The 25,460-nt window shown below is 37.0% G+C and overlaps 1 protein-coding gene and 1 long non-coding RNA gene across 4 annotated transcripts in view; one reads left to right on the forward strand and one right to left on the reverse strand.

The window, feature by feature from the left end:
- The first annotated feature begins 63 nt into the window (after positions 1–63).
- Positions 64–25,207, forward strand: YTHDF2 (YTH N6-methyladenosine RNA binding protein F2). Its single transcript, XM_037010514.2, has 6 exons — positions 64–282; positions 772–796; positions 1,361–1,440; positions 4,162–5,748; positions 17,499–17,570; positions 25,076–25,207. The coding sequence occupies exons 1-5, from the start codon at positions 256–258 to the stop codon at positions 17,532–17,534; spliced, it is 1,755 nt and encodes a 584-aa protein (XP_036866409.1). The 5' UTR covers positions 64–255; the 3' UTR covers positions 17,535–17,570; positions 25,076–25,207.
- LOC140848857 (uncharacterized) overlaps positions 5,435–25,460 on the reverse strand; it is a 31,202-nt gene continuing 11,176 nt past the window's right edge. For all 3 annotated transcript variants that reach the window (XR_012130083.1, XR_012130084.1, XR_012130085.1), the window contains one exon: positions 5,435–5,574. This is a non-coding gene — a long non-coding RNA (uncharacterized lncRNA). The remainder of the gene's footprint in view (positions 5,575–25,460) is intronic.

Raw genomic sequence — 25,460 nt, forward strand, 5'->3', positions numbered from 1 at the left:
TATTTCGGCTGCGAGGGGCGGGCGCGCGCGTAAAGGCATAGAGACGGGCGTTCAGCTCCCGGGCTAGAGCGTCGCCGAGTCGCAGCCGGAGCCCGAGCCGCGCGCTGTGTCTCCGCTTGCGTCCGCCGAAGCCCCCGAGTGTCAGGGACAAAAGCCGCCGTCGCGCCGCCTGCTCCCGCCGCCGGGGCACATCCACCGCTGCCGCCGCCCTGAGGAGGATTCGCCGCCGTCGTCACCCGTGTGGATCCGAGAGTCATGTCGGCCAGCAGCCTCTTGGAGCAGGTATAGGCCCGGCCCGCATGCCTCGGCCATTGTGTGAGGCGAAAGGGAGCCCGACTAGGCCCGGGCCCGCCGCCCCCGGTCGGGCCGAGGCGGTGCCTCTCGCGGGCCGGATTTCGGGCCTCTCAGGCCGGCCGCGCCCAGCGCCTCGCCCTCACCCGCTTTCCCCGCTTCTCCCTGGGCCTCGCAACCCCGCGCCGCGTTCCCTCCTCTCAGCGGACCTCGTTTTTCTTCCTTGTTTCCTTCCCCTTCCTCCAGACTCTGGTCCTCTCGCGCTGTTTCTGGCGCGTCCCCGCTTTTTTTCGCGGGCCCCGCCGGCCTAGGGCTTTTCCTTGCCTCTCATTTTCAGCCTCCTCCTCCTCCTCACCATTCCTGACGCCTCCCCTCAGGCCTGCTCCTTTATTCCCTTTGCGGGCCCAGCTTTAATTTGTCTTTCCTTTTTCATTTTTTCCTCGGACAACTTGCTGCTCGGCGACGTTTCTTCGCCTGCAGAGACCAAAAGGTCAAGGAAACAAAGGTGAGCCCAGCTCCGCGGGTGGCCCCGGGCCGGGGGCGCCGAGTAGTGGGGGCGGGGTCTCCGGGAAGCGCCCCAGGGAGAGGACCTTTCGGAAGCCTCTTAGTTCGCAGGTGCCCCACACTTAATTCTTTGACCCTGTCGGTGTGTTCTTGCAGCTGGTGAACAGCTTTTTAGTGAACAAGGCGTAATTCATTAAGGGTGGGGGTGGATTCGGTTTTGAAAGGTCCCAGGTCCTTAGTTTCCTGCAGCTCTTAGAAGAAGGCCTTTGTTTTTCATCCTCGTGGATCACACTCTGGAAGTACTCACATGTGGTGGGGGAGGGGACGCGGGAGGGAATTGAAATCTAGAGGAGCCAATAAAATGACCTTTTTAGATCAACTTGCTCTGAGTGGAGGGGGACGTTTTCACTGACGAATATTCTCATCACTCATTTTTTATCCTTTTGAAATTCAAGCTTATTTGCTCTGTTTAGTAACGTTTTCTTCTGATCAGGAAAAATCTGATTGACTTGGTAGGTAGATTGTACTATTGTGAAGACTCCTAATTTGAATTTTTTTCCTTTAGTACAAAATGGATCTGTACATCAAAAGGATGGATTAAATGATGATGATTTTGAGCCTTACTTGAGTCCGCAGGCGAGGCCCGTGAGTAGTTAACCATTTACATGCCTGATGAAAGGGTGTAGTATTGTAGTATACCATTCTTTCTCTGCCCTATCAGTAAATGTCTTTTTCAGGGGATGACTTTCTTAATACCAGTCAGTGTGTTATAAAAAAGTTATTACAAATGTTACAGGCTGTTAAGATTCCCATCTCTACTGTCAGCAAACATACTGTGTTCTAAGATTGGTATTGATCACATTTTATAGTGTACTAACAGTAACATCTGTTTGAGTAATTCTTCCTTACCAAGAACGTAACAGTGCAAAACTTCAGAATATGTATAGTGTTAAATATTCTGAAATTTCCCTCTTAGGGAGATTGGATTCATATGTAATGGGAAAAACTAATGTAAAATCACCTGAATTTTATTCAGTGCTGTAAAATGGGTATTCAGCTTACCTCTGGTCACTAGGTAGTGAGTTCTTAGATTATCAGGTCTATTTTGGAGTTACAACAAAATCAGATCTTGTTTTTTTTGAATTGAGCTGTGTCTACATCTTATAGAGACCAACTTTGTATACCTCTGGCTTCTCACTTAAGGGAGCTATAGGGTTTACAAAATGAAGTTAAAAGGAAGATAAAATACTGTTTATCATAAATAAAGGTGAAGAATGAGGCTTTTGCAGTGTACTAAATCTGCTAATGTGAAGGTTACTTGCATGTAGATTCATATAGTAAAATGACCTGTGCATGTAGGAACTTGATTTAGCTGTTTTTTTGTATTAATATCTTGAGTTCCAAAGACAATCACGAAGTTGTGGTTAATAATTATAACTCCCCAGACCAGTAGGGAAAGGAAAATTGATAGTAACTTTTCCAGAACATCCTAAAAGATGAAGAAGAAGCTTATGGGACGTTTGTAAAATTCTGAACAGATGTTGTACAATATGTATAATAGTCTTGAGTAACGACGTTACTGCATGCCCACGTTTGGGCCTAATATTTTCAGATTTTTTTTTTTTTGGATCTAAAACTTTTAGACCCCCTATTAAAATTGTCTTCATTGAAAGTATAAAAAACCACTTAAGCAGGTGATTGGGAAAAAGTTTTCCCTGAAGCAACCAGTTAATCAGGAAAAGTAGGGAAGGAAGTAGAGGAATGAACTATTAATAGGTTCCTGCTACTGAAGTAGTTTGTTTACATAATTATTACAGGGAGAGTGGGAGCATTTAGAAACAATCCTAGGTCTTTCTTGTGAAACATTGTGTAATTCAGATTTTTGAGCTTAGGGGCATGTGGGAACTTGTTAAGGTTTAGGTATTCAGCTATATAATGGCATAATGTGGTAAGTCCAATTGTTTCTTATTTTTCAAGCTAAAACTTAATCTTTAAAAAAATTGGGGGATAAATTAAAATTTCCATTGAAAAGACAAATAGCCTGAGAACTTTTGTCCTTTATAGTTTCTTGTCAAGAGTAATTCACCTACTTCCTAACCAATTTTTCATTGCTTTATGTTGGAATAACTGTTCAATCTTAATTCATTGATTATAGACTGAATTTCTTATACATAATGGGTTTGGGTCTGTTAATATTTTAACAGTGTCTTCAGGAAATACAGACTTCTCTTAAGCTTGAAGATATGTGTGAAAAGATTTAGCTTTTTTCCTCCCCGCCCAGGAAAATGTTAAATTTGGTAGAGAAAAGCACCATTTTACCAAGCCACAATAGTTGAAACATTTTTCAAGAGAGATGTTTTAGTTCCTAGAGAGGAATACCGGCTTTGGTAATACAAACTTGAGGCCTAGTGTAGTTCTTATCATACAGCTCTCTTAGGAACAAAACTTCCATTCACTAGTTAATGGATTCTTATGTACCAGAGCTATTTTGAAGGTAGTTGGTAAAGTACTCTTTATTTAGAGTTGTTTAGCTATATCTACATCTGTAGAGACCAGTTTCATACCTCCAGCTTCTCACTTAAGGAACTATTTTGTGAGCTATAGGATTTATAAAAAATACTATTCACAAACTAAGATCAAGAATGACTGAAGTTTTTGCAATGTAACCTGGCTTCTGATGTGAAGACTGTTTGCATATAAGTGTATATTTCTGGTTCTTGAGGATGATCCCTTATTGAAAGATGGTGGACTAGTTTTAAAATTTCAGGAAGCCACTTTCCTTTCCAGGTTATAATTAAATGGTAGCATCTGTTGATGCTGCTAGATGGTTTGCCATGAGGCTAACACTATAAACTAGATGTAGAAACTTTATGGTTGATGAATGACTACACACATTTTTGGGATAGAACTTGAAATTTCCAGTTCTTTTGTTTTGTTGTTCACCTATTATAGTTTAAGTAGGACAGTCTTTTGACTACTTCTCCATTCTGCCAAAATTCCCACTCCCTAAATTCAGAGATACTGTTTTTAGTAAAAGTATCATCTCAATACTTATGTAGAAAAAGACTTAAACTATTGGTGAGGTGCTAGGTTTTCCCTTTTCTGAATTATAGTGCTAAAGTTTGATGCCCATATTAACTATCAGTCCAAATGCTTAAACATTTTGATTACTATGCCAAAATCTACCAGTGAATTTATGGGAAGAAACCATTTCAAGTGGTCACTCACTTTCTTTGTGGTAATGGCTGAATTATTTGAATTGTATGAATAATAGGCAGAGGAAAGCTCCTGATTGTTGTTTTTGTTTATTTTTCTATTTGGTTATTTTTCTGTTGTTTTGATTTGCCTTTTTTTTTTCTTTCACAGAATAATGCCTATACTGCCATGTCAGATTCCTACTTACCCAGTTACTACAGTCCCTCCATTGGCTTCTCCTATTCTTTGGGTGAAGCTGCTTGGTCTACTGGGGGTGACACAGCCATGCCCTACCTAGCTTCTTATGGACAGCTGAGCAACGGAGAGCCTCACTTCCTACCAGATGCAATGTTTGGACAACCAGGAGCCCTAGGTAGCACTCCATTTCTTGGTCAGCATGGTTTTAATTTCTTTCCCAGTGGGATTGATTTCTCAGCTTGGGGAAATAACAGTTCTCAGGGACAGTCTACTCAGAGCTCTGGATATAGTAGCAATTATGCTTATGCACCTAGCTCCTTAGGTGGAGCCATGATTGATGGACAGTCAGCTTTTGCCAGTGAGACCCTCAATAAGGCTCCTGGCATGAACACTATAGACCAAGGGATGGCGGCACTGAAGTTGGGTAGCACAGAAGTTGCAAGCAATGTTCCAAAAGTTGTGGGTTCTGCTGTTGGTAGTGGGTCCATTACTAGTAACATTGTGGCTTCCAGTAGTTTGCCTCCAGCTACCATTGCTCCTCCAAAACCAGCATCTTGGGCTGATATTGCTAGCAAGCCTGCAAAACAGCAACCTAAGTTGAAGACCAAGAATGGCATTGCAGGATCAAGTCTTCCACCACCCCCAATAAAGCATAACATGGATATTGGAACTTGGGATAACAAGGGTCCTGTGGCAAAAGCCCCCTCACAGGGTTTGGTTCAGAATATAGGTCAACAACCAAACCAGGGGTCTCCCCAGCCTGTAGGTCAGCAGGCTAACAGTAGCCCACCGGTGGCTCAGGCATCAGTAGGGCAACAGACACAGCCATTGCCCCCACCTCCACCACAGCCTGCGCAGCTCTCAGTCCAGCAACAGGCAACTCAGCCAACCCGCTGGGTAGCACCTCGGAACCGTGGCAGTGGGTTTGGTCATAATGGGGTGGATGGTAATGGAGTAGGACAATCTCAGGCTGGATCTGGATCTGCTCCTTCAGAACCTCACCCAGTGTTGGAGAAGCTGCGGTCCATTAATAACTATAACCCCAAGGATTTTGACTGGAATCTGAAACATGGCCGGGTTTTCATCATTAAGAGCTACTCTGAGGACGATATCCACCGTTCCATTAAGTATAATATTTGGTGCAGCACAGAGCATGGTAACAAGAGACTGGATGCTGCTTATCGCTCCATGAACGGGAAAGGCCCCGTTTACTTACTTTTCAGTGTCAACGGCAGTGGACACTTTTGTGGTGTTGCAGAAATGAAATCTGCTGTGGACTACAACACATGTGCAGGTGTGTGGTCCCAGGACAAATGGAAGGGTCGTTTTGATGTCAGGTGGATTTTTGTGAAGGACGTTCCCAATAGCCAACTGCGACACATTCGCCTAGAGAACAATGAGAATAAACCGGTGACCAACTCCAGGGACACTCAGGAAGTGCCTCTGGAAAAGGCTAAGCAGGTGTTGAAAATCATAGCCAGCTACAAGCACACCACTTCCATTTTTGATGACTTCTCACACTATGAGAAACGCCAAGAGGAAGAAGAAAGTGTTAAAAAGGTAACCAGCTTACCATTCTTAAGACTTAGGGAAGTGGAAGGAACTAGAACAGGAGAGGTGTTACACTGAATCCTTTAAGGAAGTATAGTTGGTGTTACGACTTGAATCTTAGTGTAAAGGAATGTGGGAACAGTAATGGAGGACAGAAATGTGGGCTTAATCAGAAACAATGTAGAGAACCTGATTTATGTATGCAGAAAGAGGTGGAGAATGAGTCCAAAAAAAATTACAAAGGGAATAAATAGTTTAAGTGGTAGAGCCATTGATATTAAAGTAGGAAAAGATTGAGGCTGTGGCAGAGAAAAAGGTAAAAGTTCTGTTGGAATTAACTTTTGGCCTAGCTGGGGTACAGTGGTTATTTTTGAGTTGGTGTGTTGCCAAGGCCTGACATCACTTTTCTGCCTGTCTTTGACAACTGGCATTATTAGGAGTATGTTTTCCTTGCTCCTGTCTTTTGTAGTGTTTTGCTTAATTACGTTTTCCAAAACCTTTTTTCCATTAGAAGAGGTAATTTTTTTTTTAAGGTATCATTGATAAACAATCTCATCAAGGTTTCACATGAGCAACATTGTGGTTACTACATTCACCCATATTATCAAGTCCCCCCACCCCTGCCCTATTGCAGTCACTGTCCATCAACGTAGCAAGATGCTGTAGAGTCACTAGTTAGAAGCGGTGTTTATAAAACTTAGAAAACAGATCATAGGAAAAAGGCTGACCTTTTCCTCTTAACATTTTATTGAATTCCCGAAGATTCACTTTCTTTTGATTCCTCTGTAACAAGTTGGGAGTCTTGGGCAGAGTGAGTGATGAGAATAGGCCCCAACTAAAGAGTTGAATTCACTTGAAAGAGTTGGTAATGCTTGGTCTGTGTGTGTTGAGTGAATATATTTAGGACCATAAGGTAATGACAAAATAACTGGCTGAGGCACAGCATGCATTACCTAGGACTTACACGTATTTAAATATAGGAAGTAGGTGAAAAGATTGTGGGCAGAGAAAGATCTGTGTATACTGACTGAGAATCCGTAGCTTCAAATTAAAATTGAAAAACAAAACCTTAATAAGTTTATGAAAATATGTTCTCCTTAAATCTGTCATGAATTCATAACGATCTTAGATATTTAATTTAGTATCTGAGGCACTTCTTATGCCTCTATACAAAACTTAACTCCTTTGAGCAGTGGAAGGAAGGCTCTTTGGTACATTCTCCACTTCATAACATGGAGTCGGAGGTGTATAGTTGTCCAACTAAAGCAAGATGGTTACCATCTTTTAGTGTTTACAGATAAATAAGCAATGGAAATAGACATGACAGTGATGCTAAAAGTATTGGGGATACAGAGCCAGGTTACTGAAAAATCCGCTGTCAACAAAAACTCAACTTTTTAGTCCTTTAAACTCCCCTCTTCCTTCCCCAAAGTTTAACAGTAGCTTAAAATATGTCATAACCTTGTAGAAAAAGATAGTTTATTAATTATTTTTGCTAGATTATCTGAAAGGCTCTCAAGATGTATTCACAGGCTCCTGTTTCTGGACGAATAAGGAAGGAGGCTGTGACCTTTAGCAGCATTTAGTCGCATAGCAGATAATTAGATTTGAGGGGCGTCCTAGTGCTGAGTTAAGCCACTGGAAACATGCATAGTATCTATCCTGTATTATGAATCTGCTTTCTTTCATCTGCAAAGTTCTGTCCTACATCTTGTGATTAGAGGCAAGAAGACAAAGACAGGAATATTTTTAGGAATGTAAAGTGTAGGTAAGATAAATTTGTATGTGTTAGAACCAGTAGGGAAGCTAGTGTTTAAAAATGTAGTAGAAAATTTGAGGACTATTATATAAACTTTAAATCAAATCTGTGTTTGTATTAACAGTGAATGACAATTGATCTTCATAAGTAGGTGTAAGATAAATTATGTTGGAATTGACCAGCCTTTTGCTGCTTTCATAGTGTAATAATAATAATCAAGATTTAGGGTGTTTATTAAGCTAACTAGTGAATAGTTCTTAAAATGTTTCCATAAATACTTTTGACGAATGAGTTTCATAATTATTCTCTGGCTGGTGAACAAACTACAAAAATAAAAATAAAAGCTTTGATTATACCTGTGTCAGGTTACTTTTTAGTTTACCTTCTGTAAGAAGAGCTTGCTGGGGTTTCAGGAAGGTGGTATGTGTGATTGATTCTAAACCCAGTTACCATTTCACAGTTTAGTATTGACTTACTCCTCCATTGCCCACTATTATCCTTAACATCCTTATGTAACTGACTGTAAAGCCGGTCTTTATTAGCTTTCCAAGACAAAACAAATTTCATGAGATTGGGACAGATAGGTCATTGCAGTAGACTCCCTTAGGTGGGATGTTTGTGTGTGCACCTTTGTATTATTTACAAGATTGCGAAAAATCTTCATGCCAAATGGGCATGGTAACTCAATAAGTAGGGAAGTACTTAAACTGCATCCTGAAAATGATGTCACAGCTGTTGTAAAGTTCCATGATTGGGCATGTATCTTGGCAGAACACTGAATCAGCTATAGCCATTTTTGCCTAAGTATTATTATGGACTTGTTCTGTCACATGATCTAATTCAGTATCATAGAACTTCAAGCTTTGGATCTTTTCTGGCTTGAAACTTCTGGAACATTTAAGTGACCTCTTTGATACATGGTTTACTTTGTTCTGTGCTTCAGATACTGTTCTGTAACCTTTCTGCATTATTTAGAACCTTTCCCTAATTGTTAAATATTCTTCTGTGACATCACTTACGGTGGCTCCATAGTATTCTAACATAGTTTCATTATAATTTACCAATCCTTAATTGTTGAATATATCAGCTTTATAATTTTTGCCAGCTAAAATAACACTATCCTTTGATAAAAATACTGACTCACATCTGTCCTTTAGTGTTACTGCTGGATCAGAGGTTTCAAACTATAGGTAAAAATAAGAACAGCCTAGTAGAAGGGATTAAGAACTGATTTTCTTAAAACCTAACCCAGTGTTTGGCTCAATCAGGCACTTGGTAAATGATTTTTCTGAATAACTGGAAAGCTAATAGGGTGGTGAGACAGATTGATCTATAGGAGATGTGACTATAGTGACAACAGCTTAAGGTATATATTTTTAAATTTTTTGCTACTATTAAGTGAGAATAGAAGGATTCTCCTTAAATACTTCTAGAATTATTCTTATTTTCAAGCAGAAAATCTAAAAATGGTGACATGGAGTGTGTTTGGACATACTTAAAATTTTTGCTGTTCGAGATGAAGCTATTTATCTTTGAACAACTATACTGTGCAAGACACTACAGAGAAACCAGGAGTGGATTGTGAGAGTGACTTATGTTAGTGACAGGTACAGTACAAAACAGAAAGTGTTTTCTCAGGATATGCACAGGGTGCCAATTTGAAAGCTTGAAGATTGCCTAACCCAGCCTGGGGTATAGGTGGATTGATCATAGAGGAGTCCTGGAAGAAGTTCCCTCTGAGCTGAGCCACAAAAGATGTGTACAGGCTAGCCAGAGGTGTTCTGGAAGGAACAGCCCAAATTGGTGCCACTGTATAGATAGTAATTTTGAACAGAAATTCTGTACAGTTCAAGAACAAGTCTTAACTGGTATTAGTGGAATAGATTTCCAAAATGGGAAGTTTGGAGATAAATGAGGAAAAGGCAATTGAATGAAATGTTTACATAACTAGTTTGATAGAGAAGGAATCTACTGAGACAAGTACAAAGTTGGCCTTAAAAAAAAAAAAGGTACTAGAGTTTTAAAGAAGAGGTCTGATTTGAATTAGGATAGAGGAGCTCTGTGACACAACTTTTGTATGGAAGGCAGTTGGAAGCTTGAATTAACGGTGAACTAGTATGTGGTAATAATAGATAACATTACTGAATATGTACAGATGACTTCTTCCCACTTTGTTTCATACATGTTATCTTATTTCTCATAATATGCCTTAATGTTTAGCAGAGTATTTATATTTAGCTTAGAAGATGCTTTAGAAAGGGATGTGATAGTTGTTCACAGATGCTTTTAAAGTCAGGTTTATTTTCCATGCCAGAAGGGCACTAGAACCAATGCATAGAGGTTGAAGGGAATTTGGCCTTTTGGTTAGGGATGAACATTTTTGTAAATAAACGAAAGAATTTTATAGAAATACCAGGAGGGTTTCAATATACAGACTAAGAGAACTTTTACTAGATATGTTGTAGAGAAGATTCATACATGGCATAGTCTAGACTAGAGATACCAAGGATAAGAGAGGGTTAAACCAAGATAACATTTGAAGTTCTTGGGGAGCAATTGGTGCTACTAAACCATTCTTTTTAGGAAGGTTATTGTTTCTTTTCTGTCATTTCTGGACTAGATACTTAAACATATAGAAAATAAGGACTTGAGGGATAAAAGATATGGATGACAGAGAGGATTGGTGGCTTCCCAGTGAATCTTAGTACAGATCAGGTATATAGGTAGTTGTTTTTTAATGTATTTACTGTGTAAGTATTAATGAAAAACTTACCTGTGATGTACTAAAAAGACTTCTTATTAAAGGAATATAGAAGTGATTAAGAGAAATGTTTCCTTTTAAAAAAAAAATTCAGTTTTCTTACAGTTTTGGCACAAGTTTTTCTTTATAGGAAGGTTTTTTTTTTCCACCCCATACAGCCATCTTTTTCCTCCTAACCCTTAAATTTGGGTGTTTTAGTTCCTTGTTGAGAAATATTTGGAGTAATCACCTTGGCTCTATTGTTAACTTTAGAAAAAAATTAAACCCACCCAAGTTTAGTAGAAGTCAGAAAGGAAGAAAACATTAGTCAAATGTATTTTCTTATTAAATCTAAGCCATAGGGTACTGTTCTTTTCCATTTAGCATTTCCCTACTCCATTGTTTTAAATTGCCTCTTCAATTCTAGTAAGTGGGTATGTTTTTATCAGGATGGTAAACAAACTTTTTGTAAAATTCTAAGGCCAGTTCTGCCTACTTCTATCTTGCATATAAATCTGTCTCTGTCAAAAGAGTTGAGGAAATTGTAGTACTCATCACCTTCCTTGCTTTGTAGCTAGATAAAATGCCTTTCTGTAGAGTCTCCTTAAAGACTAAAAGAGAATAGATGACACTGAATTTGGATCTCTTTGAAACCTGCACTTTGTGTCCATCTTTCAGCAGATGTTTGTGTTAATTGCTAGGATAGAACAGATAAAGCTTCATCTCTAATGGTAGGAGCAGACTGTTAGGACAACAAAATGGATAGTATATGGAATAAGAGCTGTAATAGAGGAATGAAGAAATGTTTTGTTTTTCTGGAGAAGAGTAATGAATTTGGGGAAATTAGGGAGGCTTCATGATAGAAATAGCATTTATTTGTACCATGTCCAATAGAATGAGTAATCACTCAAATGATAACAGTGCTTGGCACATAGTGCACATAAGTATTTAGCTATCTCATTAATGTATCATTCTTATGTTTTGGATAAGGAAGCAAGCCCAGAGGTTTTTTGTATGTCTCATAGCTTATAACTGGTGGAGTTGGAATTTCAGTATTAAGTCCAGTGATGTGCTTGAGCTGGCTAATTGTGAGCCAACATTTTAGCTTTCAAGAATTTTAGCAAGCTGTTTGTTAATTACAGTCATTATTAAACAAATTACATAAACTTAAAATGCATTGTATTAAAAGGTGTTTCTGTTTACATGCCTATTTACATTATAAACTACAGTTTATAGTATTATAAACTACAGTTAAATTGCATAAACTTAGCATTGCTATTACCATTAAAGAAGTACATTCAGGTACACTAAAGATTATTTACATCTATTTTATCAGTATATAATGTGCCATTGCATATCTCTTCTCAACCTGACATTCAGTGGTATCACATTTGTAGCTTGAAATCACCTATTATTTACACTATGAAAATTGTCAAATGCAGTATACAAATCAGGACTTGATTTTTGTTGATTGTCTAAAGTGCTTAAAGTGGTTGAGAATATATTAATGCAGATTAAATCTAAGTGTCATGTCTCTACCTCTGACGTATTTTGAATTAACACAAAAATCTGAGGAAATAATCTTACAGAATCTGGAAATCAGTATCCAGCTTAGCAAAGAAGTTGCTCAAATCATTCATGAACCGAAGTTCTCACTTCTGTCTTTGTTGTTTCACTTTTGACTTAATAAATAAATGATAAATGAAAATATGTTGGAACTATACCTGGGAGGTACTAGCCTCAAAGCCCATGGACCACTGTGTGATATATGGAGTTTGCCAGATAGAAAAGTAGGATGAAGCACATTCTAGAAAGAGGAGACAGCATGTTTATAAACATCTTAAGAATGGTTTAGGGTATGTTTTCAGAATGAAAAGTTTAATGTGGAAAAGAATGGTAAGTAGTACAGCTGGAGAGGCTGGTTGGGCCTAGTATATGAAGGGCTTTGGATGTTTATACTATACTTTTGTTTCAGTTGGATTGTAAGGATGGTAGTTAATGTGGAGTGACAGCTTGGAGAATGGAAAGAATGAAATACTTAGTACTGATCTTGTTAGGATCTTCCATAGCCTTACTTTAATCCCCATACCAACTCTGGGAGGTAATATCCCGTATTTATAGGTAGGGAAATGGAAATGCAGGTTAGCAACTTACCTAAACTCATCTGTTAAGTGAAGAGAGATAGGTGTAGGTGGCTGGGAGATCAAACAAGAGGCTTCCTTTCACAATAGTTTGAGAGAAAAAGACAGTGAGAACGGGAACCAAGACTGGGGATAGGGAAGTTGGATTTGAAGAATGTGGTGGACATATTTGCTGACTAGTTATTCAGAAAAGATTAGAGAATATGAGATAAGCAACAGGCTAGGGTTTGGAAATGTATAGTCTTTTGGAAATCATGTTTGGGGTTCCCATGGGACAGTGGGATCTGGAGTTCAGAAGAGAGGTCCACCGATAGAAATTTGAGATTTCAATCCTTAGTATAGGTAAGAGCATGGAAGAGTTTAAGGTTGTTCAAGAATATCAGTAATAAACATAATGGCTGAAATTATTGAGCACTCTGTATAGTGTCTAGCATATAGCTGTCCTGAATACTTAACATATTTTTACCTAAGTTCTCATTTAATTCCATATCTCTGTAAAGTAGATGTAGTTATCTCATTTTTACAGGTGAAGACACTGAAGCACAGAAAAGAGTAAACTGCAAAGTTACACAAGCTAAGAAAGCAGAGCTGGTGTTCTCACTTCTGCAGTGGGGTTATAGAGCCAACATGCAGTGAGAAAAGTGAGCCAAAGAAAGAACACTCAGAAATAACAAAACTTAAAGGATGGGTTAAAGAGGGAGTAATCTGAGCTTTAGAAAGAGAACAAAGGAAAGGACTTTATCATCTTGAATAGAGTTTCAAGCAGTGGGGTATAATCAACTTATTTCAGAGACTGCAGAGAGGTAGCAGATGAATACTGCAAATGCCAATGGCTGTTTTTTGAATTAAGGTAACATGAGAGTGCTTTGTTAAGAGGTTTGAAGATTTTGGTCTCCCACACATCATTCAACAGACTGCATTCCTTGTTTCTGTATTGTTTCTACCCCTCCCACCTGCAACTTCTTCCAAGACGTTTGTTCCAAACCTCAAAGAGGTTTAGTGAAGTAAGACCAACTTTAATTTAGTTAGTATGAATTGTTTTTGGTAAATTTAGATTGTAAAAAAATGTCTGAAATACAAGTGGGTACTAAAAATGGCAGTGTTCAGTTTTTGTTATGGTTAAAGATTGATCCAGAGGGCACTGCCATTTTTCCACACTTAAACATTTTGGGATAATGGATAGTTAGTGATTCTAGAATCATTCACTATTTACTCTGATGGTTAAACCAAGAATTACTCAGGTGTGAGCCATTCTGCTTACCTGCCAGAAGTAAAGATAAGTCCTGTAACAGTTTTCAAACTTTTAAGCAGTGGAATTGTCCCCTCCCTCAACAGAAACCTTACTGAGAACCCCCGTGAATGGCTAAATTTACATGCTCAGTTTCTTCCCCAGGTCTCTGAAGCATCTCTCCTTATGAAGCATAATTTGAACGGTTCATTGGATGACACAAAGTTTTTTAAAATGGATGAATGGTGCATAGAGGTTGGGGTGGGGTGGTCTGTTTTGAAATTGAAATGTAAAGCTTCTGCATCTTCAGCTTTTTATTTAGGTGTGTTGGTTTGTTTATTGGGGGCGGGCAGGGCTAGAAGACAAATAACTCACAGGAAATGGGAATCTACAGCATTGGCTTTGACTGCCTTAGTTTAAGGTACAGTACAACAAAGAACTGTTAACTGCAGCTGTTCAAGGGTTGCGTGTTCCCTGAATTAGGGTAAACAGAAGTGAGCTGCTCTTTCTTCACCATTGAATCCTGCAAGTCTGCAAAATGATCGAGAAAGGCAGGCTGAGTTTTGTGGCTCAGGTTCCACAGAAGCAGAAGATTTAGTTCAAATGTGCATGCTGCTGCCACCTCCTACAGACCAAATTCTTCTAGTTGTAACAACTAGCTCAATAAATAGGTCCCTAGTGCTTTTCATCCCTTACTGAATAAATAATCCCTAACTGAACTGACTTGACTTTAGTTAAGGGGACAAGATGTCAAGTAATTATGAGGTATCATAAACAGTATAGGACAGTATATTAAAGTGCTATTTTACAGTGCAGAGGAAAAGTATAGCAAGACCAATTAGGACTAGAGTCATACATTCTTCTGGATGACTGGATTTGAATTGGGTCTGGAAGGATGGATAGGAAATGATAGTGGAAAGGTGAAGAAAGAAAATGGCTAAATAAATCCCCAAGTTTGAGTCGTTGGATATTGAGGGGTTAGGAAAGAGGCAGGCAGTTATTTTCTGCAACTCATTTGCACTTACTGTTGTGGTAGTTACTGGTGGTTCTTAGAAGATATTTAGTACTCTGTACGTATGTCCAAGTTAAAAACCTGGTCTTACACCGCTTGTGCAATCCATGAAGCCATTTAGAGGAGATAGACTTACATAAGCTTTAGAGTTAACACGATCACGTCTTTGGTAATCAGGTTGTGGATAGCATATAGAACTTTCAATGTATTTGCATGTATAAAAAAATTACGTGTGCAAATGTTTTGTTAATTGTGAATTCTGCCTTTGCATTTGTTTTATAAATATAAAATATAGTTAGGCTCTACCAAATTATAAAAAGTAGAAAAGTGAAAGAAAAATAACCCACAATTCTCTGTTGGTGAGAAAAAAATAACTCATTTTTGGCATTTTTCCATCTCATCTTTGCCTACACAAGTGGTTTATGCAGTTACAATCATTCTGTATAGTATTTTATCCTGATTTTTTCCCTAACTACTTGAGGTGCTTACCTGTATTTAGCCATCTTTTTGGACATTTATGTTTTAGGCACTTTTCATATTTTATCACTGATCCCTTGTGCAGTAATCCAGTAGAATAGTTAAGATTATGTTCATTTTATAGTTACGGAACTGAGACTCAAAGAGCAATAACTTTTTTTTTTCAATTTTTTATGAAGGTATTATTGATATACACTCTTATGAAGGTTTCACTTGAAAAAACAATGTAGTTACTACATTTACCCATATTATCAAGTCCCCACGCATACCCCAATGCAGTCACTGTCCATCAGTGCAGCAACTTCCCAGAGATCCACTATGTCCCTTCTCTGTGCTACACTGTTTTCCCCTTGATCCCCCACACCATGTGTACTAAACATAATACCCCTCAGTCCCCTTCTCCCCACCTGCCCTCTCACACCCCTCCCCTTTGGTAACCACTAGTTCATTCTTGGAGTCTGTGAGTCTGCTGCCATTTTGTTACTTCAGTTTAAAGAGCAATAACTTTTTAAAGATTGCTAGCTAAATTGTAGAAGAGCTGGAATTTGTTTTGCCCCAAGGCTTTTTTTGTTTACATCTTGATGCATTATCATATTTATTATTTAAAAGAGCTAAAAAACAATGTTTATCTTCTGATGCCTTATAACCAGTTACCACTCTGTGGGTATAGGAGGAGACCATAATTAATTGAAATATAAACTTTTATTTAAACTCGGTTTTAGTATTCTCTCATCACTTTACCTAATGTTTTGAAAGTTGCCATTGATAGCAGGAATAAGAGGAAACATGGTTCTGAATATAGTGTAATCTGAAAGATTATAAAATTGAGTGGGAAGGTTTTAGTCTACCCCACTCTTAATTTTGAACACAAACTGCAAGATCACTTCAGTGGCAGAACTAATGCCTAGACAAGTTCTTGTGTAATTCAGTCATTTATGACAAATGTTAGTTACTTGGAGCCATGATCCTGAGAAGGGATGGGAAAAGGGAAGCAGGGTGGATGTGGGTGATTGCTTCAGAAACTCCAAAAAAGAGGGTAACAACCATTTAAAACTTTGAGTCATCTGAAAAGTATTTGCAAAAATAATTAGGCTCTATCCCCAGACTTATTAAACTAGAATTTTGCTTAGTAAGCTCCCAAGGTATGGAGAAATTGATTGAAGAGAAGTTTGTACAAGTTACCATCTGGGAATACCTACAGTGCAGGTTCTTTCCCCCCTCATCTATTGAATGAGCATCTTTGGAGGTGAGCCTTTGGAATCTGCATGTTACTAGCTTTATAGATGATTCTGTTGTATGTAAAGTTTGAGAACTATTATTGTATATCAACTATACTTCAGTTAAAAAAATATTTCAACAAAAGCAGTTTGAGAACTACTGGGTTTTGTATGTCATTAGTGTTTTGTGTACCCCCAAACTAAAATTCCTCATGTTTATTTTTTCTGTAAATTTGTTTTCCAAAGTTTCTTCCTTTGCACTGTGGACCTGTGTAGGATCCACAGCCCCCTCCCCGCCCAATTACTTGCTAGTCTCAAGATTTTTCTTTAGAAACAACATTAGAATTCGCTTGTGTCTGCTAAGCCTGGCTGTGCTTTTCAATACTGTGGCCTACCTTAAGACCGAAAGGGTCTTTTGAATAGTTTGCCCATTTTTCATCAACTATCAGTATTATTAGCCTCTAGTGAATTCTTTTTGTCCATTAAAAGGTAGTGATGTCTTTGGCTTAATATTCTACACATGTAACTTTGTTATAATATACTCTTTAGAGGCAATATGACTACTTCTAAGAGGCATAAATGTTTAAAGTTTTATATTTAGTGTTCCTTTTATTGTATCTTTTTGTGAACACATTCATTATTTTTTATAGAGAGGTAATTTTAAGATAAAAGATTTAGTGGCCACTGGAAGTCACCTAAACTAAGATGTTAAAAGCTGAGTTTTAAAGGTAATCAGTTTTTTGGAATGTGGGAAAGGATTCTGTTAAGTATATTACATAAGGTGGACCTTTATAAATAAATAGTTGATATTATCAATAGAACATGAATCTTAGATTCTGTGGTCTTGTGAACATACGTATAGTAATAGAAAGGCTAAGGGCTCTAGAATACCTGGTATCATATCTGTCACTATTACTGATTTGACCAAGTAAAATTCTCTGAGCCTTAGTATTTGAAGAATAGAGAAAATACCTTAGGTTGTTAGGATTAAATATATAAAGTGTTTACATAGAGGTCTTTCACAAATGATTATTGTGATCCATAATCTCAGGCTTATATATATGTGTGTGTGTGTCTGTATGTACACCCATATATACATAAGTATACACACAGTCTAGTTTAACATCAAATTCTTCAATAATTTTTGGCATAGTGCTTAATAGTGCTACTCGGTTTTCATTTTAGGGCCCAACCCTTAGACTGAAGAGGGCACAAGAGTGAAAGAGAAGTCAGTTAAGAGTCTGTGGCAAAGTCGAGGTGAGAGATGACAGTAGTTTGGACTAGAGAGGTATTAATGGAGCTGTTGGGGATGATTGGGAATTTTTGGAGGTGGAGCTGGAGGAGAACATAATTTATGATAGCTAGAAAGCATATTCTCATGACTGCTTCATTTTTTCTAATTTATCTCTCAAATGCAGAATATACTTAGGTTGGGAGTAGGGATTTGACAGGCCGTTAAAACTGTACTTGTTTAATTGTATTCTAAAGTGTTTTGAGGAGTTGATTTTATTGTGCAATTAGGTTTGATTCAAATGTAGTTCTTCTGGAGAGCCCAGGAGTGATTCAGAGAATAGAATAGTCAACAAACCATTTCACTCGGTTTGGAACTAGTGTTTTTAAATTTATTCTTAGTTAAGCTGCAAAATTTTAATGTACCTGTTTATCTTGTCCTTTGTTCTGTTACTAGTCAAATTCATTACTCAGATACTGAGAATAGTGGATTATCCAGACTTTTTACATCTGACCCTTTCGGTGACAAGTATATAGGAGTTCAGCTACTAATTGATTCGCAGTCTTGGAAAATAATTTGATAATAAGAAAGGTTATTAATTCATTAACTTCCTCTTGGTGCTTCTACTTCCATTCCCAGAAATTCATGCCAACTATATGTCTGTTTCTGCATCTAGAAAAACTCAAAAGGAGGATGAGAATATAGAAGATATTTTTAATAAAATATTACAGCCTTTCATTAAATTGGAAAACTGTTCACTCACTTGTGGGAGGCAGAATATTATGTATAACTGAGTCTTTCTGCCATTAGACTCATTTAACTCTTATTCACAACATTGAAGACTACAGAGATTGATTTCATAAACCATATAAAGCAATGAGTGATTTTATAATCACATTTTTTTCTGTGTAAACATACTTTTTAGGAATTTGTGTTTTCTATCAAGGCCTATGGGGACATAGGGAAAAATAGTTGAGGGCTGTATAATTTAATTTTGGGGGAGAGGGGATCTAAACATCAAATTTTAAAGTTAATAAAATTTTACCCAACAAATAAACATAAATATATCTCAGTAATGTTTTTGTGACCCACTTAAAAGTTGAGGGAGGTAGTAGAAAAGAGAAAGGATATTAAGCTTAAAAAGAGGAAAAATAGGCAGAGACCTATATGTATTATAGGAAGATTTCAAATATGCACACTTTAACATTGTCATCTTGTGGCTCTTAGGGTATTTCCCGTAGAGACAAGTTTTGTATTTTATAGATGTAAAGTAGGGAGGGTGGATAGTTGTGGATATTTAAGTGACAGATCATACATTGAGGGCTAGAAACTTCTGGTTTATAGTTTCTTAATCTCTTTAAATTTATCTTTCTTAAGATTGTTTCTTTAGTCTCCTTCTTTTTTTAGATTGTGGGGTGATTTAAGGATTAGGATGAATAGTCCAGTGGAAATTTTGAGATTGGGTGTAAGATGAATAGTCCAGTGGAAATTTTGAGATTGGGTGTAAATTCAGTAAAATCTTGGCTCTGCTGTTTACCATCACAGTATCATCAAGCTCTAGGAATGCACCATTCTTTTCTTGGGCTATTTTCTGGTTAACCTGAGACTTTATAATTAATTTTGTGTTTATGCTTGAGGATCTTATGTTTACCTCTTTGTACCTATGGACAGCTAACCTGTGGAAAGAGCTTGATCTGGACTGGCTACTTTAGCCTGTTCCTGCTGCAGATCTAACAGCAACTGCATCACATGTGGCTCTAGGAGCACTAGATTAAAAAGTGGTGTATGCAGGCTCCACATGACACCACCATGGGGGAAAACCAAGCTGCCCCACCATTTCCCCTGCTGTGATGAATTTAGCATTAGCATTTTCATGCATAAAAGTTGTAGTGCCCAACGAGACACAAGTATTACGTTGTGCTTTCGGCAGTCCTGGCTGGGACTTGGACCCGTTGCAGGTTCAAGTTTGCTTTTATGTGTCCTTTTTCCTTTATTGTAAAAACCTTCATTATTTATTCCCCAGTTTCCCTTTACCTCATTAGATACTACTAGGGTAGAGCTGGTTGATTATGAATGTCAATAAATGCAGCTGACTTAAAAGTGAAGCCCTTTGACCATAAATTGTCAAATAATTTAGTGGAAATCATTCCCTGTAGTAATAGGGAATAGAAAACTGGCAGAAACTGTTTTAAACCTAAAGATGTTGTATTTAATGTCCAAAAGTGGCTAAAAATAATGGTCCTTGTGTTAGAACCTTCTCTGTGTCATCTTCATTCTAAAAAGACTTGTAAAAAGCTGCTAGGCAGACTTTCTTTTTTTTTCTTTTTTTCTTTTGGTATCATTAATCTACAATTACATGAGGAACATTATGGTTACTAGACTCCCCCCATCACCAAGTTCCCCCCACATGCCCCATTACAGTCATTATCCATCAGTGTAGTAAGATGCTGTAGAATCACTACTTGTCTTCTCTGTTGTACAGCCCTCCCTGTGTCCCCCCCCCCGCCACATACATCATACATGCTAATCATAATGCCCCCTTTCTTCCCCCCCTTATCCCTCCCTCCCCACCCATCCTCCCCAGTTCCTTTCTTTCCCTTTGGTAACTGTTAGTCCATTCTTGGGTTCTGTGAGTCTTCTGCTGTTTTGCTCCTTCAGTTTTTTCTTTGTTCTTATACTCCACAGATGAGTGAAATCATTTGATACTTGTCTTTCTCTGCCTGGCATATTTCACTGAGCATAATATCCTCTAGCTCCATCCATTTTGTTGCAAATGGTAGGATTTGTTTATTTCTTATGGCTGAATAATATTCCATTGTGTATATGTACCACATCTTCTTTATCCATTCATCTACTGATGGACACTTAGGTTGCTTCCATTTCTTGGCTATTGTAAATAGTGCTGTGATAAACATAGAGGTACATATGTCTTTTTCAAACTGGGCTGCTTCGTTCTTAGGGTAAATTCCTAGGAGTGGAATTCCTGGGTCAAATGGTATTTCTATTCTTAGTTTTTTGAGGAACCTCCATACTACTTTCCACAATCATTGAACTAATTTACATTCCCACCAGCAGGGTAGGAGGGTTCCCCTTTCTCCATATCCTGGCCAACATTTGTTGTTGTTTGTCTTTTGGGTGGTGGTGATCCTTACTGGTGTGAGGTGATATTTCATTGTGGTTTTAATTTGCATTCCTCTGATGACTAGTTATGTGGAGCATCTTTTTATGTGCCTGTTGGCCATCTAAATTTCTTTGGAGAACTGTCTGTTCAGCTCCTCTGACCATTTTTTGATTGGATTATTTGCTTTTTGTTTGTTGAGGTGCGTGAGCTCTTTATATATTTTGGATGTCAACCCTTTATTAGATTTGTCATTTATGAATATATTCTCCCATACTGTAGGATGCCTTTTTGTTCTATTGGTGGTGTCCTTTGCTGTACGGAAGCTTTTCAGTTTGATGTAGTCCCACTTGTTCATTTTTGCTTTTGTTTCCCTTTAGGTAGGCAGACTTTCTTTTTTGCTAAAGTATCCTTGTATTTGATGACCTTTAGTATAGATCTGAGGAAATAAATACATTTCCAGGTTTCATGAATTGTTAAGTTAATTTTTTAGTGCAGCCAGTTTTTGCAGAAGGATTAATTGAAAACGAATCCCCCTCCATGTATTAACTTTTTATTTTGGAATAGACTAGTACAAGGAACTTCTATATACTCTTCACCCAGATGCATTAATGTAATATTTTGCCACATTTGCTTTGTCATTTTTTTCTGGAGATTTGTGTACAGTTTTTTTTCTGAACCACTTGAGTAAATTCCCTTTTCCCCTAAATATATTGCTATGAAGGAACCAAGTGCAAGAATGTGCACTTAAAACAACAAAGTAGTATCAAAATCAGGAAATTTAACATTGACTCAGTACTATAATCTATAGTTCTTACTCATTTTGCCAGTTGTCTTGTCCTTGGTCGCACTTTTTTTTTGTGGTCCAGGTTCTGGTCTAGGATCTTTTATTCTTCATGTCTTTTTGGTGTCTTTAAATCTGCAGTGGTTACACACCAGTTGGCATTTCTGAAGAGTATATGCTATTTATTTTTGTAGAAATGTCCCTCAACTTGTCTTAAGATTTCCTCATTATGTACTTTCAGATTATGTTTCTCTGGCAGGAATACTTCGTAAGTGATTTTGTATCAATCACTTACGAAGTATTCCTGCCAAAGTTGTATGATGTCTGTTTATGTCATTATTGGGAAAATTAACTTTGATCATCTTTTTAAGGTATTTACCAGGTTCTCCTTTTGTAAAGCTATTTTCCTCTTAATTGGGAAAGTAGTTGAGAATCTATAAATGTCTTGTCCTTCATCAAGTTTTCACCCTTTAGTTTTAGTATCCATTGCTAATTCTTGTCTAGTTCAGGTATTCCTATGATAGGTGTTCACTTATCATTAAGGTTATGTAAGGCTCAAATTGTCACAGACTTGGGCAGTGGGAGGCCCTTCCAGCAGGATCCTACTGACTCCTGCCTCCAATTTTTTACTTTTTTAAAATGAAAATAATGTTTAAAAAAAAAAAATCAGTGTGCATTGAGCATTGACCCCCCCTATACAGAATTTTATTGTTGTTAACAACCATTTGATCAATAAATATGAGAGATGCCCTCTCAAAAAAAAAAAATCAGTACTTAAAGTAGAATGAATCATTTACAGTTTTTTTATTGGTGCCAAATTCACTTAGTTTACTTTTCAAGGTAGTATAATGTGAATGCTTAAGTATCTTTATAATTTCTGGAAAGATAGATGTTATCTTTATTTTTGTAAATCTATAAGCTTATTTTTTATGTATACGTCAAAACTTTATTTGGAAATAGAGCAATTTATTCAGCTAGCTAAAATGTATCAATGTGATGCTTTCTGGATGTTGTTCAAGAGATGAAGGCAGCAAATGCCATTCACTTGTATATAATTTGCATAATTTAAAATAATACAGGTTTATATTAGGACACAGATACTTGCCTTCTTGGTATCATTGTGTAGTTGAGATTCAGGAATTATTTTATGTTATAGGGCAAAATTGAACACATTTATTTGTGGAACTTAGCACATTAGAAAGAGAAACAGACTGTTTAAAAGATGAGGTAATGCAATAAGTGCCAAGTTTACACAGTGCTGTTTTTAATTAATATTGTAAATGCCATCATTAAGTATGCTGATGAATTTATATATATAGTGTATTTCTTAAGGGAAACATGGATTTGGCAAAGTCTAGGTTTTCTAATTTAGTGGTACAGTTCAGGGCACATAAATTTATTTGTATTCCTGGGCTACATTACATTAAAATAAGATAATAGGCAGAATTTCCCCCCAGTTTTATTGAGATACAATTGACTTAAAACATGAGTTTAAGGTATACAACATAATTCTTGATATGTGTATATATTGAGAAGTGATTACCACAATAAATGTGGTTAACATCCATCGCCTCAACATAGTTAGAATTTTTTTCTTGTGAAGAGAATCAGTTTTATTTAAAAAGTCAGTTGTAGCCTCTTAACCCACAGCTAAACTCATAGCTTGTCAGATTACTTGAAGACCAGTTCTTTGTTTTCTAGAAGGATTGATGGAGTTGACTAATTTTTCATGAAACAAGACGAATGCACTTTAATTTTCAATTGTGGTTGCGTATTTAGGAGGGCATGGAAAGCTGCAGTGGTTAAGGAAGTCTCAAAGAAGGATGAGGTTTTGAACTGTAACTTGAAGGCCAGAAGGCCAGACATTCTTGGCTTAAAGAATAATAAAAGCATAGGAATGAGATTTAATGAAGAAACATACTGACGAGTTCACATTTACTGAAGCAAAAAGTAGATTTTGATCAGTAGTAGAAGAGGTTAGATAAATGGTATCCATCCAAATTAAAGACAAAACCAGGTAGACGAGTTTCAAATTGATATGAGCAGCAGAGTGCTTTTTAATGTTAGACTATGGTCAGCTCTAGGGATTTTAAAAAATAAGCAGTTTTCCTACTTATAAACAATATATTCATTATATAGAAAGGGAAACAAAGGTGTGGGAGGTGTTAGTACCACAGCCCAGGAGTATCAAGTTTTGAGGTCTCTCTTATATTGGACTGAATTTTTCTTATTCTTCAATTGAATTTGATTTCCAGAGATAGAATTGTATGAGTAAGTTACTTTATTAAATTTATTTTACTAAATTTCATATTTCAAAATGACTTACTCAAAAAATAATATCCCAGATCTTGGTATGTTAGTGAGTTTATATTTGAATTCCAGGTTATGAGAAGTGGGATGTCACAAAAAGATAACTGCTCTTTGTGAATCAATAATGTACTGTTTTGTATATCCATGGACTAATTTAGTGGTAGGATAATCAGTTTATGACAAAGTCTCACTTAAACTCGTTGACTTTTACATAAATACAACACTATGGTGTAAAAAAAAAAGCCTTTATAGCCCTAGGTTTGAGTCTTGGTTTTATTTTGTTAGATAACCTCGGTCATGTAAGTTTTGAGCCTTAGTTTTCTTTAGAACAGGAATAATACAGCCCTTGTAGGATGGTTAAAGATCATTTTTATGTACAGTGCCTGGAACATGGAAGCCCATAAGTCATAATTGCTATTTTTTTTTTTTGGTAGGAAACATTAAATTTCAGAAACCTACTTACCATAGGGTAAATGGGAGCAGATGACTTATTCAAGTAAATTGATGAATCAAGTGTGAGTTCAGTGCTACTATAATCATTTTGCTTTTAAAATTGAGGCATGTAGATTGAGTTGTATTTTTAAAAATTCCAGTACATGAGGTAATAGTGAAATGGAAAGCTGTTTAGGATAAATTTCTGAGAAGATCATAAAGAATGATTCTAAATAAGAAACAACCATTTAGATTTATTTCAGGAAAATCTCAAAATACTATAGTCAGTTTTCAAAATCCAGCTCTTAAATAGATTTTAAGTTCTCTTTAGGGGAAGAGGATAATTTTCTTGCTCACTATGGACTAAGAGCTTTTTATATATCAGCTCATTAATTCTCAGGCAGCTTTGTGAGATACATAACCTTACTTTACAAAAAAGGAAATTGAGGTATATGATTATGTCTAAGACCTTGGGACTAGTATGGGGTGACTCTAGTACTGTTAGTTCATTGTTTTTTTCCTTTAGTGTTCTATTTATATGTGTTGCTTCCCTTCCTCGGGCTATTGATGTATGTTTGGGTTAATTTCATTAGGCCGTAATTTTGGGGGACTGACAAATATTCACCTAAATGAACTATAATAAAACAAATCTGTTTAGTCATATAAGAAACTTTAAATGCAAAAACAATTGCATATTAATTTGGATGCTTGAGTGTTACTACTTTGAAAATGTAAGAAGTAAAAGTTGTTTTTTATTTGTGGGTAATGTTCTGTCTAGCACACATAGTCAAATGTCTATTGAGTTATTCTGTGAAATTTTAATTCTTAACTAAGCATGTTCAGATAAGTTTTGACTAACTATCTCAATCTTTTTTTCACCTCTGTAGGAACGTCAAGGTCGTGGGAAATAGAAGGCAGTTCTGCACAGACTGCAGCAACGGTTGCATCTGCACATCCTAAGAGGAAAAATATGACCTTCAAGAGAATTAGAACATTTTTCTTAATTTCATTGACTTCAGAGACGATTGCAGACTTGCAGTTTAAGTATTGGAATTTCACAAAAGACATAGGACTTAACTGGAAAATGAAAAAAAAAAGAAAAAGAAAAAAAAAACTAAACAAAAAATCCCTCTAGGTAGTTTAGGTGAAAAATGTCCCTTTTATTTTGGCTTTGGTTGTGATTTCAGAGCATAATGCTTTGGGTTTTTTTTTTTTTCTTTCTATTATGTTTTTCGGATTTTAAAGTCCGTAAGTGCATACAGTTTTCTCTAA

Source organism: Manis javanica, chromosome 4 (assembly GCF_040802235.1).
Source record: "Manis javanica isolate MJ-LG chromosome 4, MJ_LKY, whole genome shotgun sequence".
Classification (NCBI taxonomy): Eukaryota; Metazoa; Chordata; class Mammalia; order Pholidota; family Manidae; genus Manis; species Manis javanica.

Bases quoted from the DNA above. Each gene is read 5' to 3' on its own strand.
- YTHDF2 (XM_037010514.2), top strand. From the start codon at position 256: ATGTCGGCCAGCAGCCTCTTGGAGCAG. The intron at 797-1,360 runs GTGAGCCCAGCT...TTTTTCCTTTAG, and splicing joins AAAAGGTCAAGGAAACAAAG to TACAAAATGGATCTGTACAT. The intron at 1,441-4,161 runs GTGAGTAGTTAA...TTTCTTTCACAG, and splicing joins TGAGTCCGCAGGCGAGGCCC to AATAATGCCTATACTGCCAT.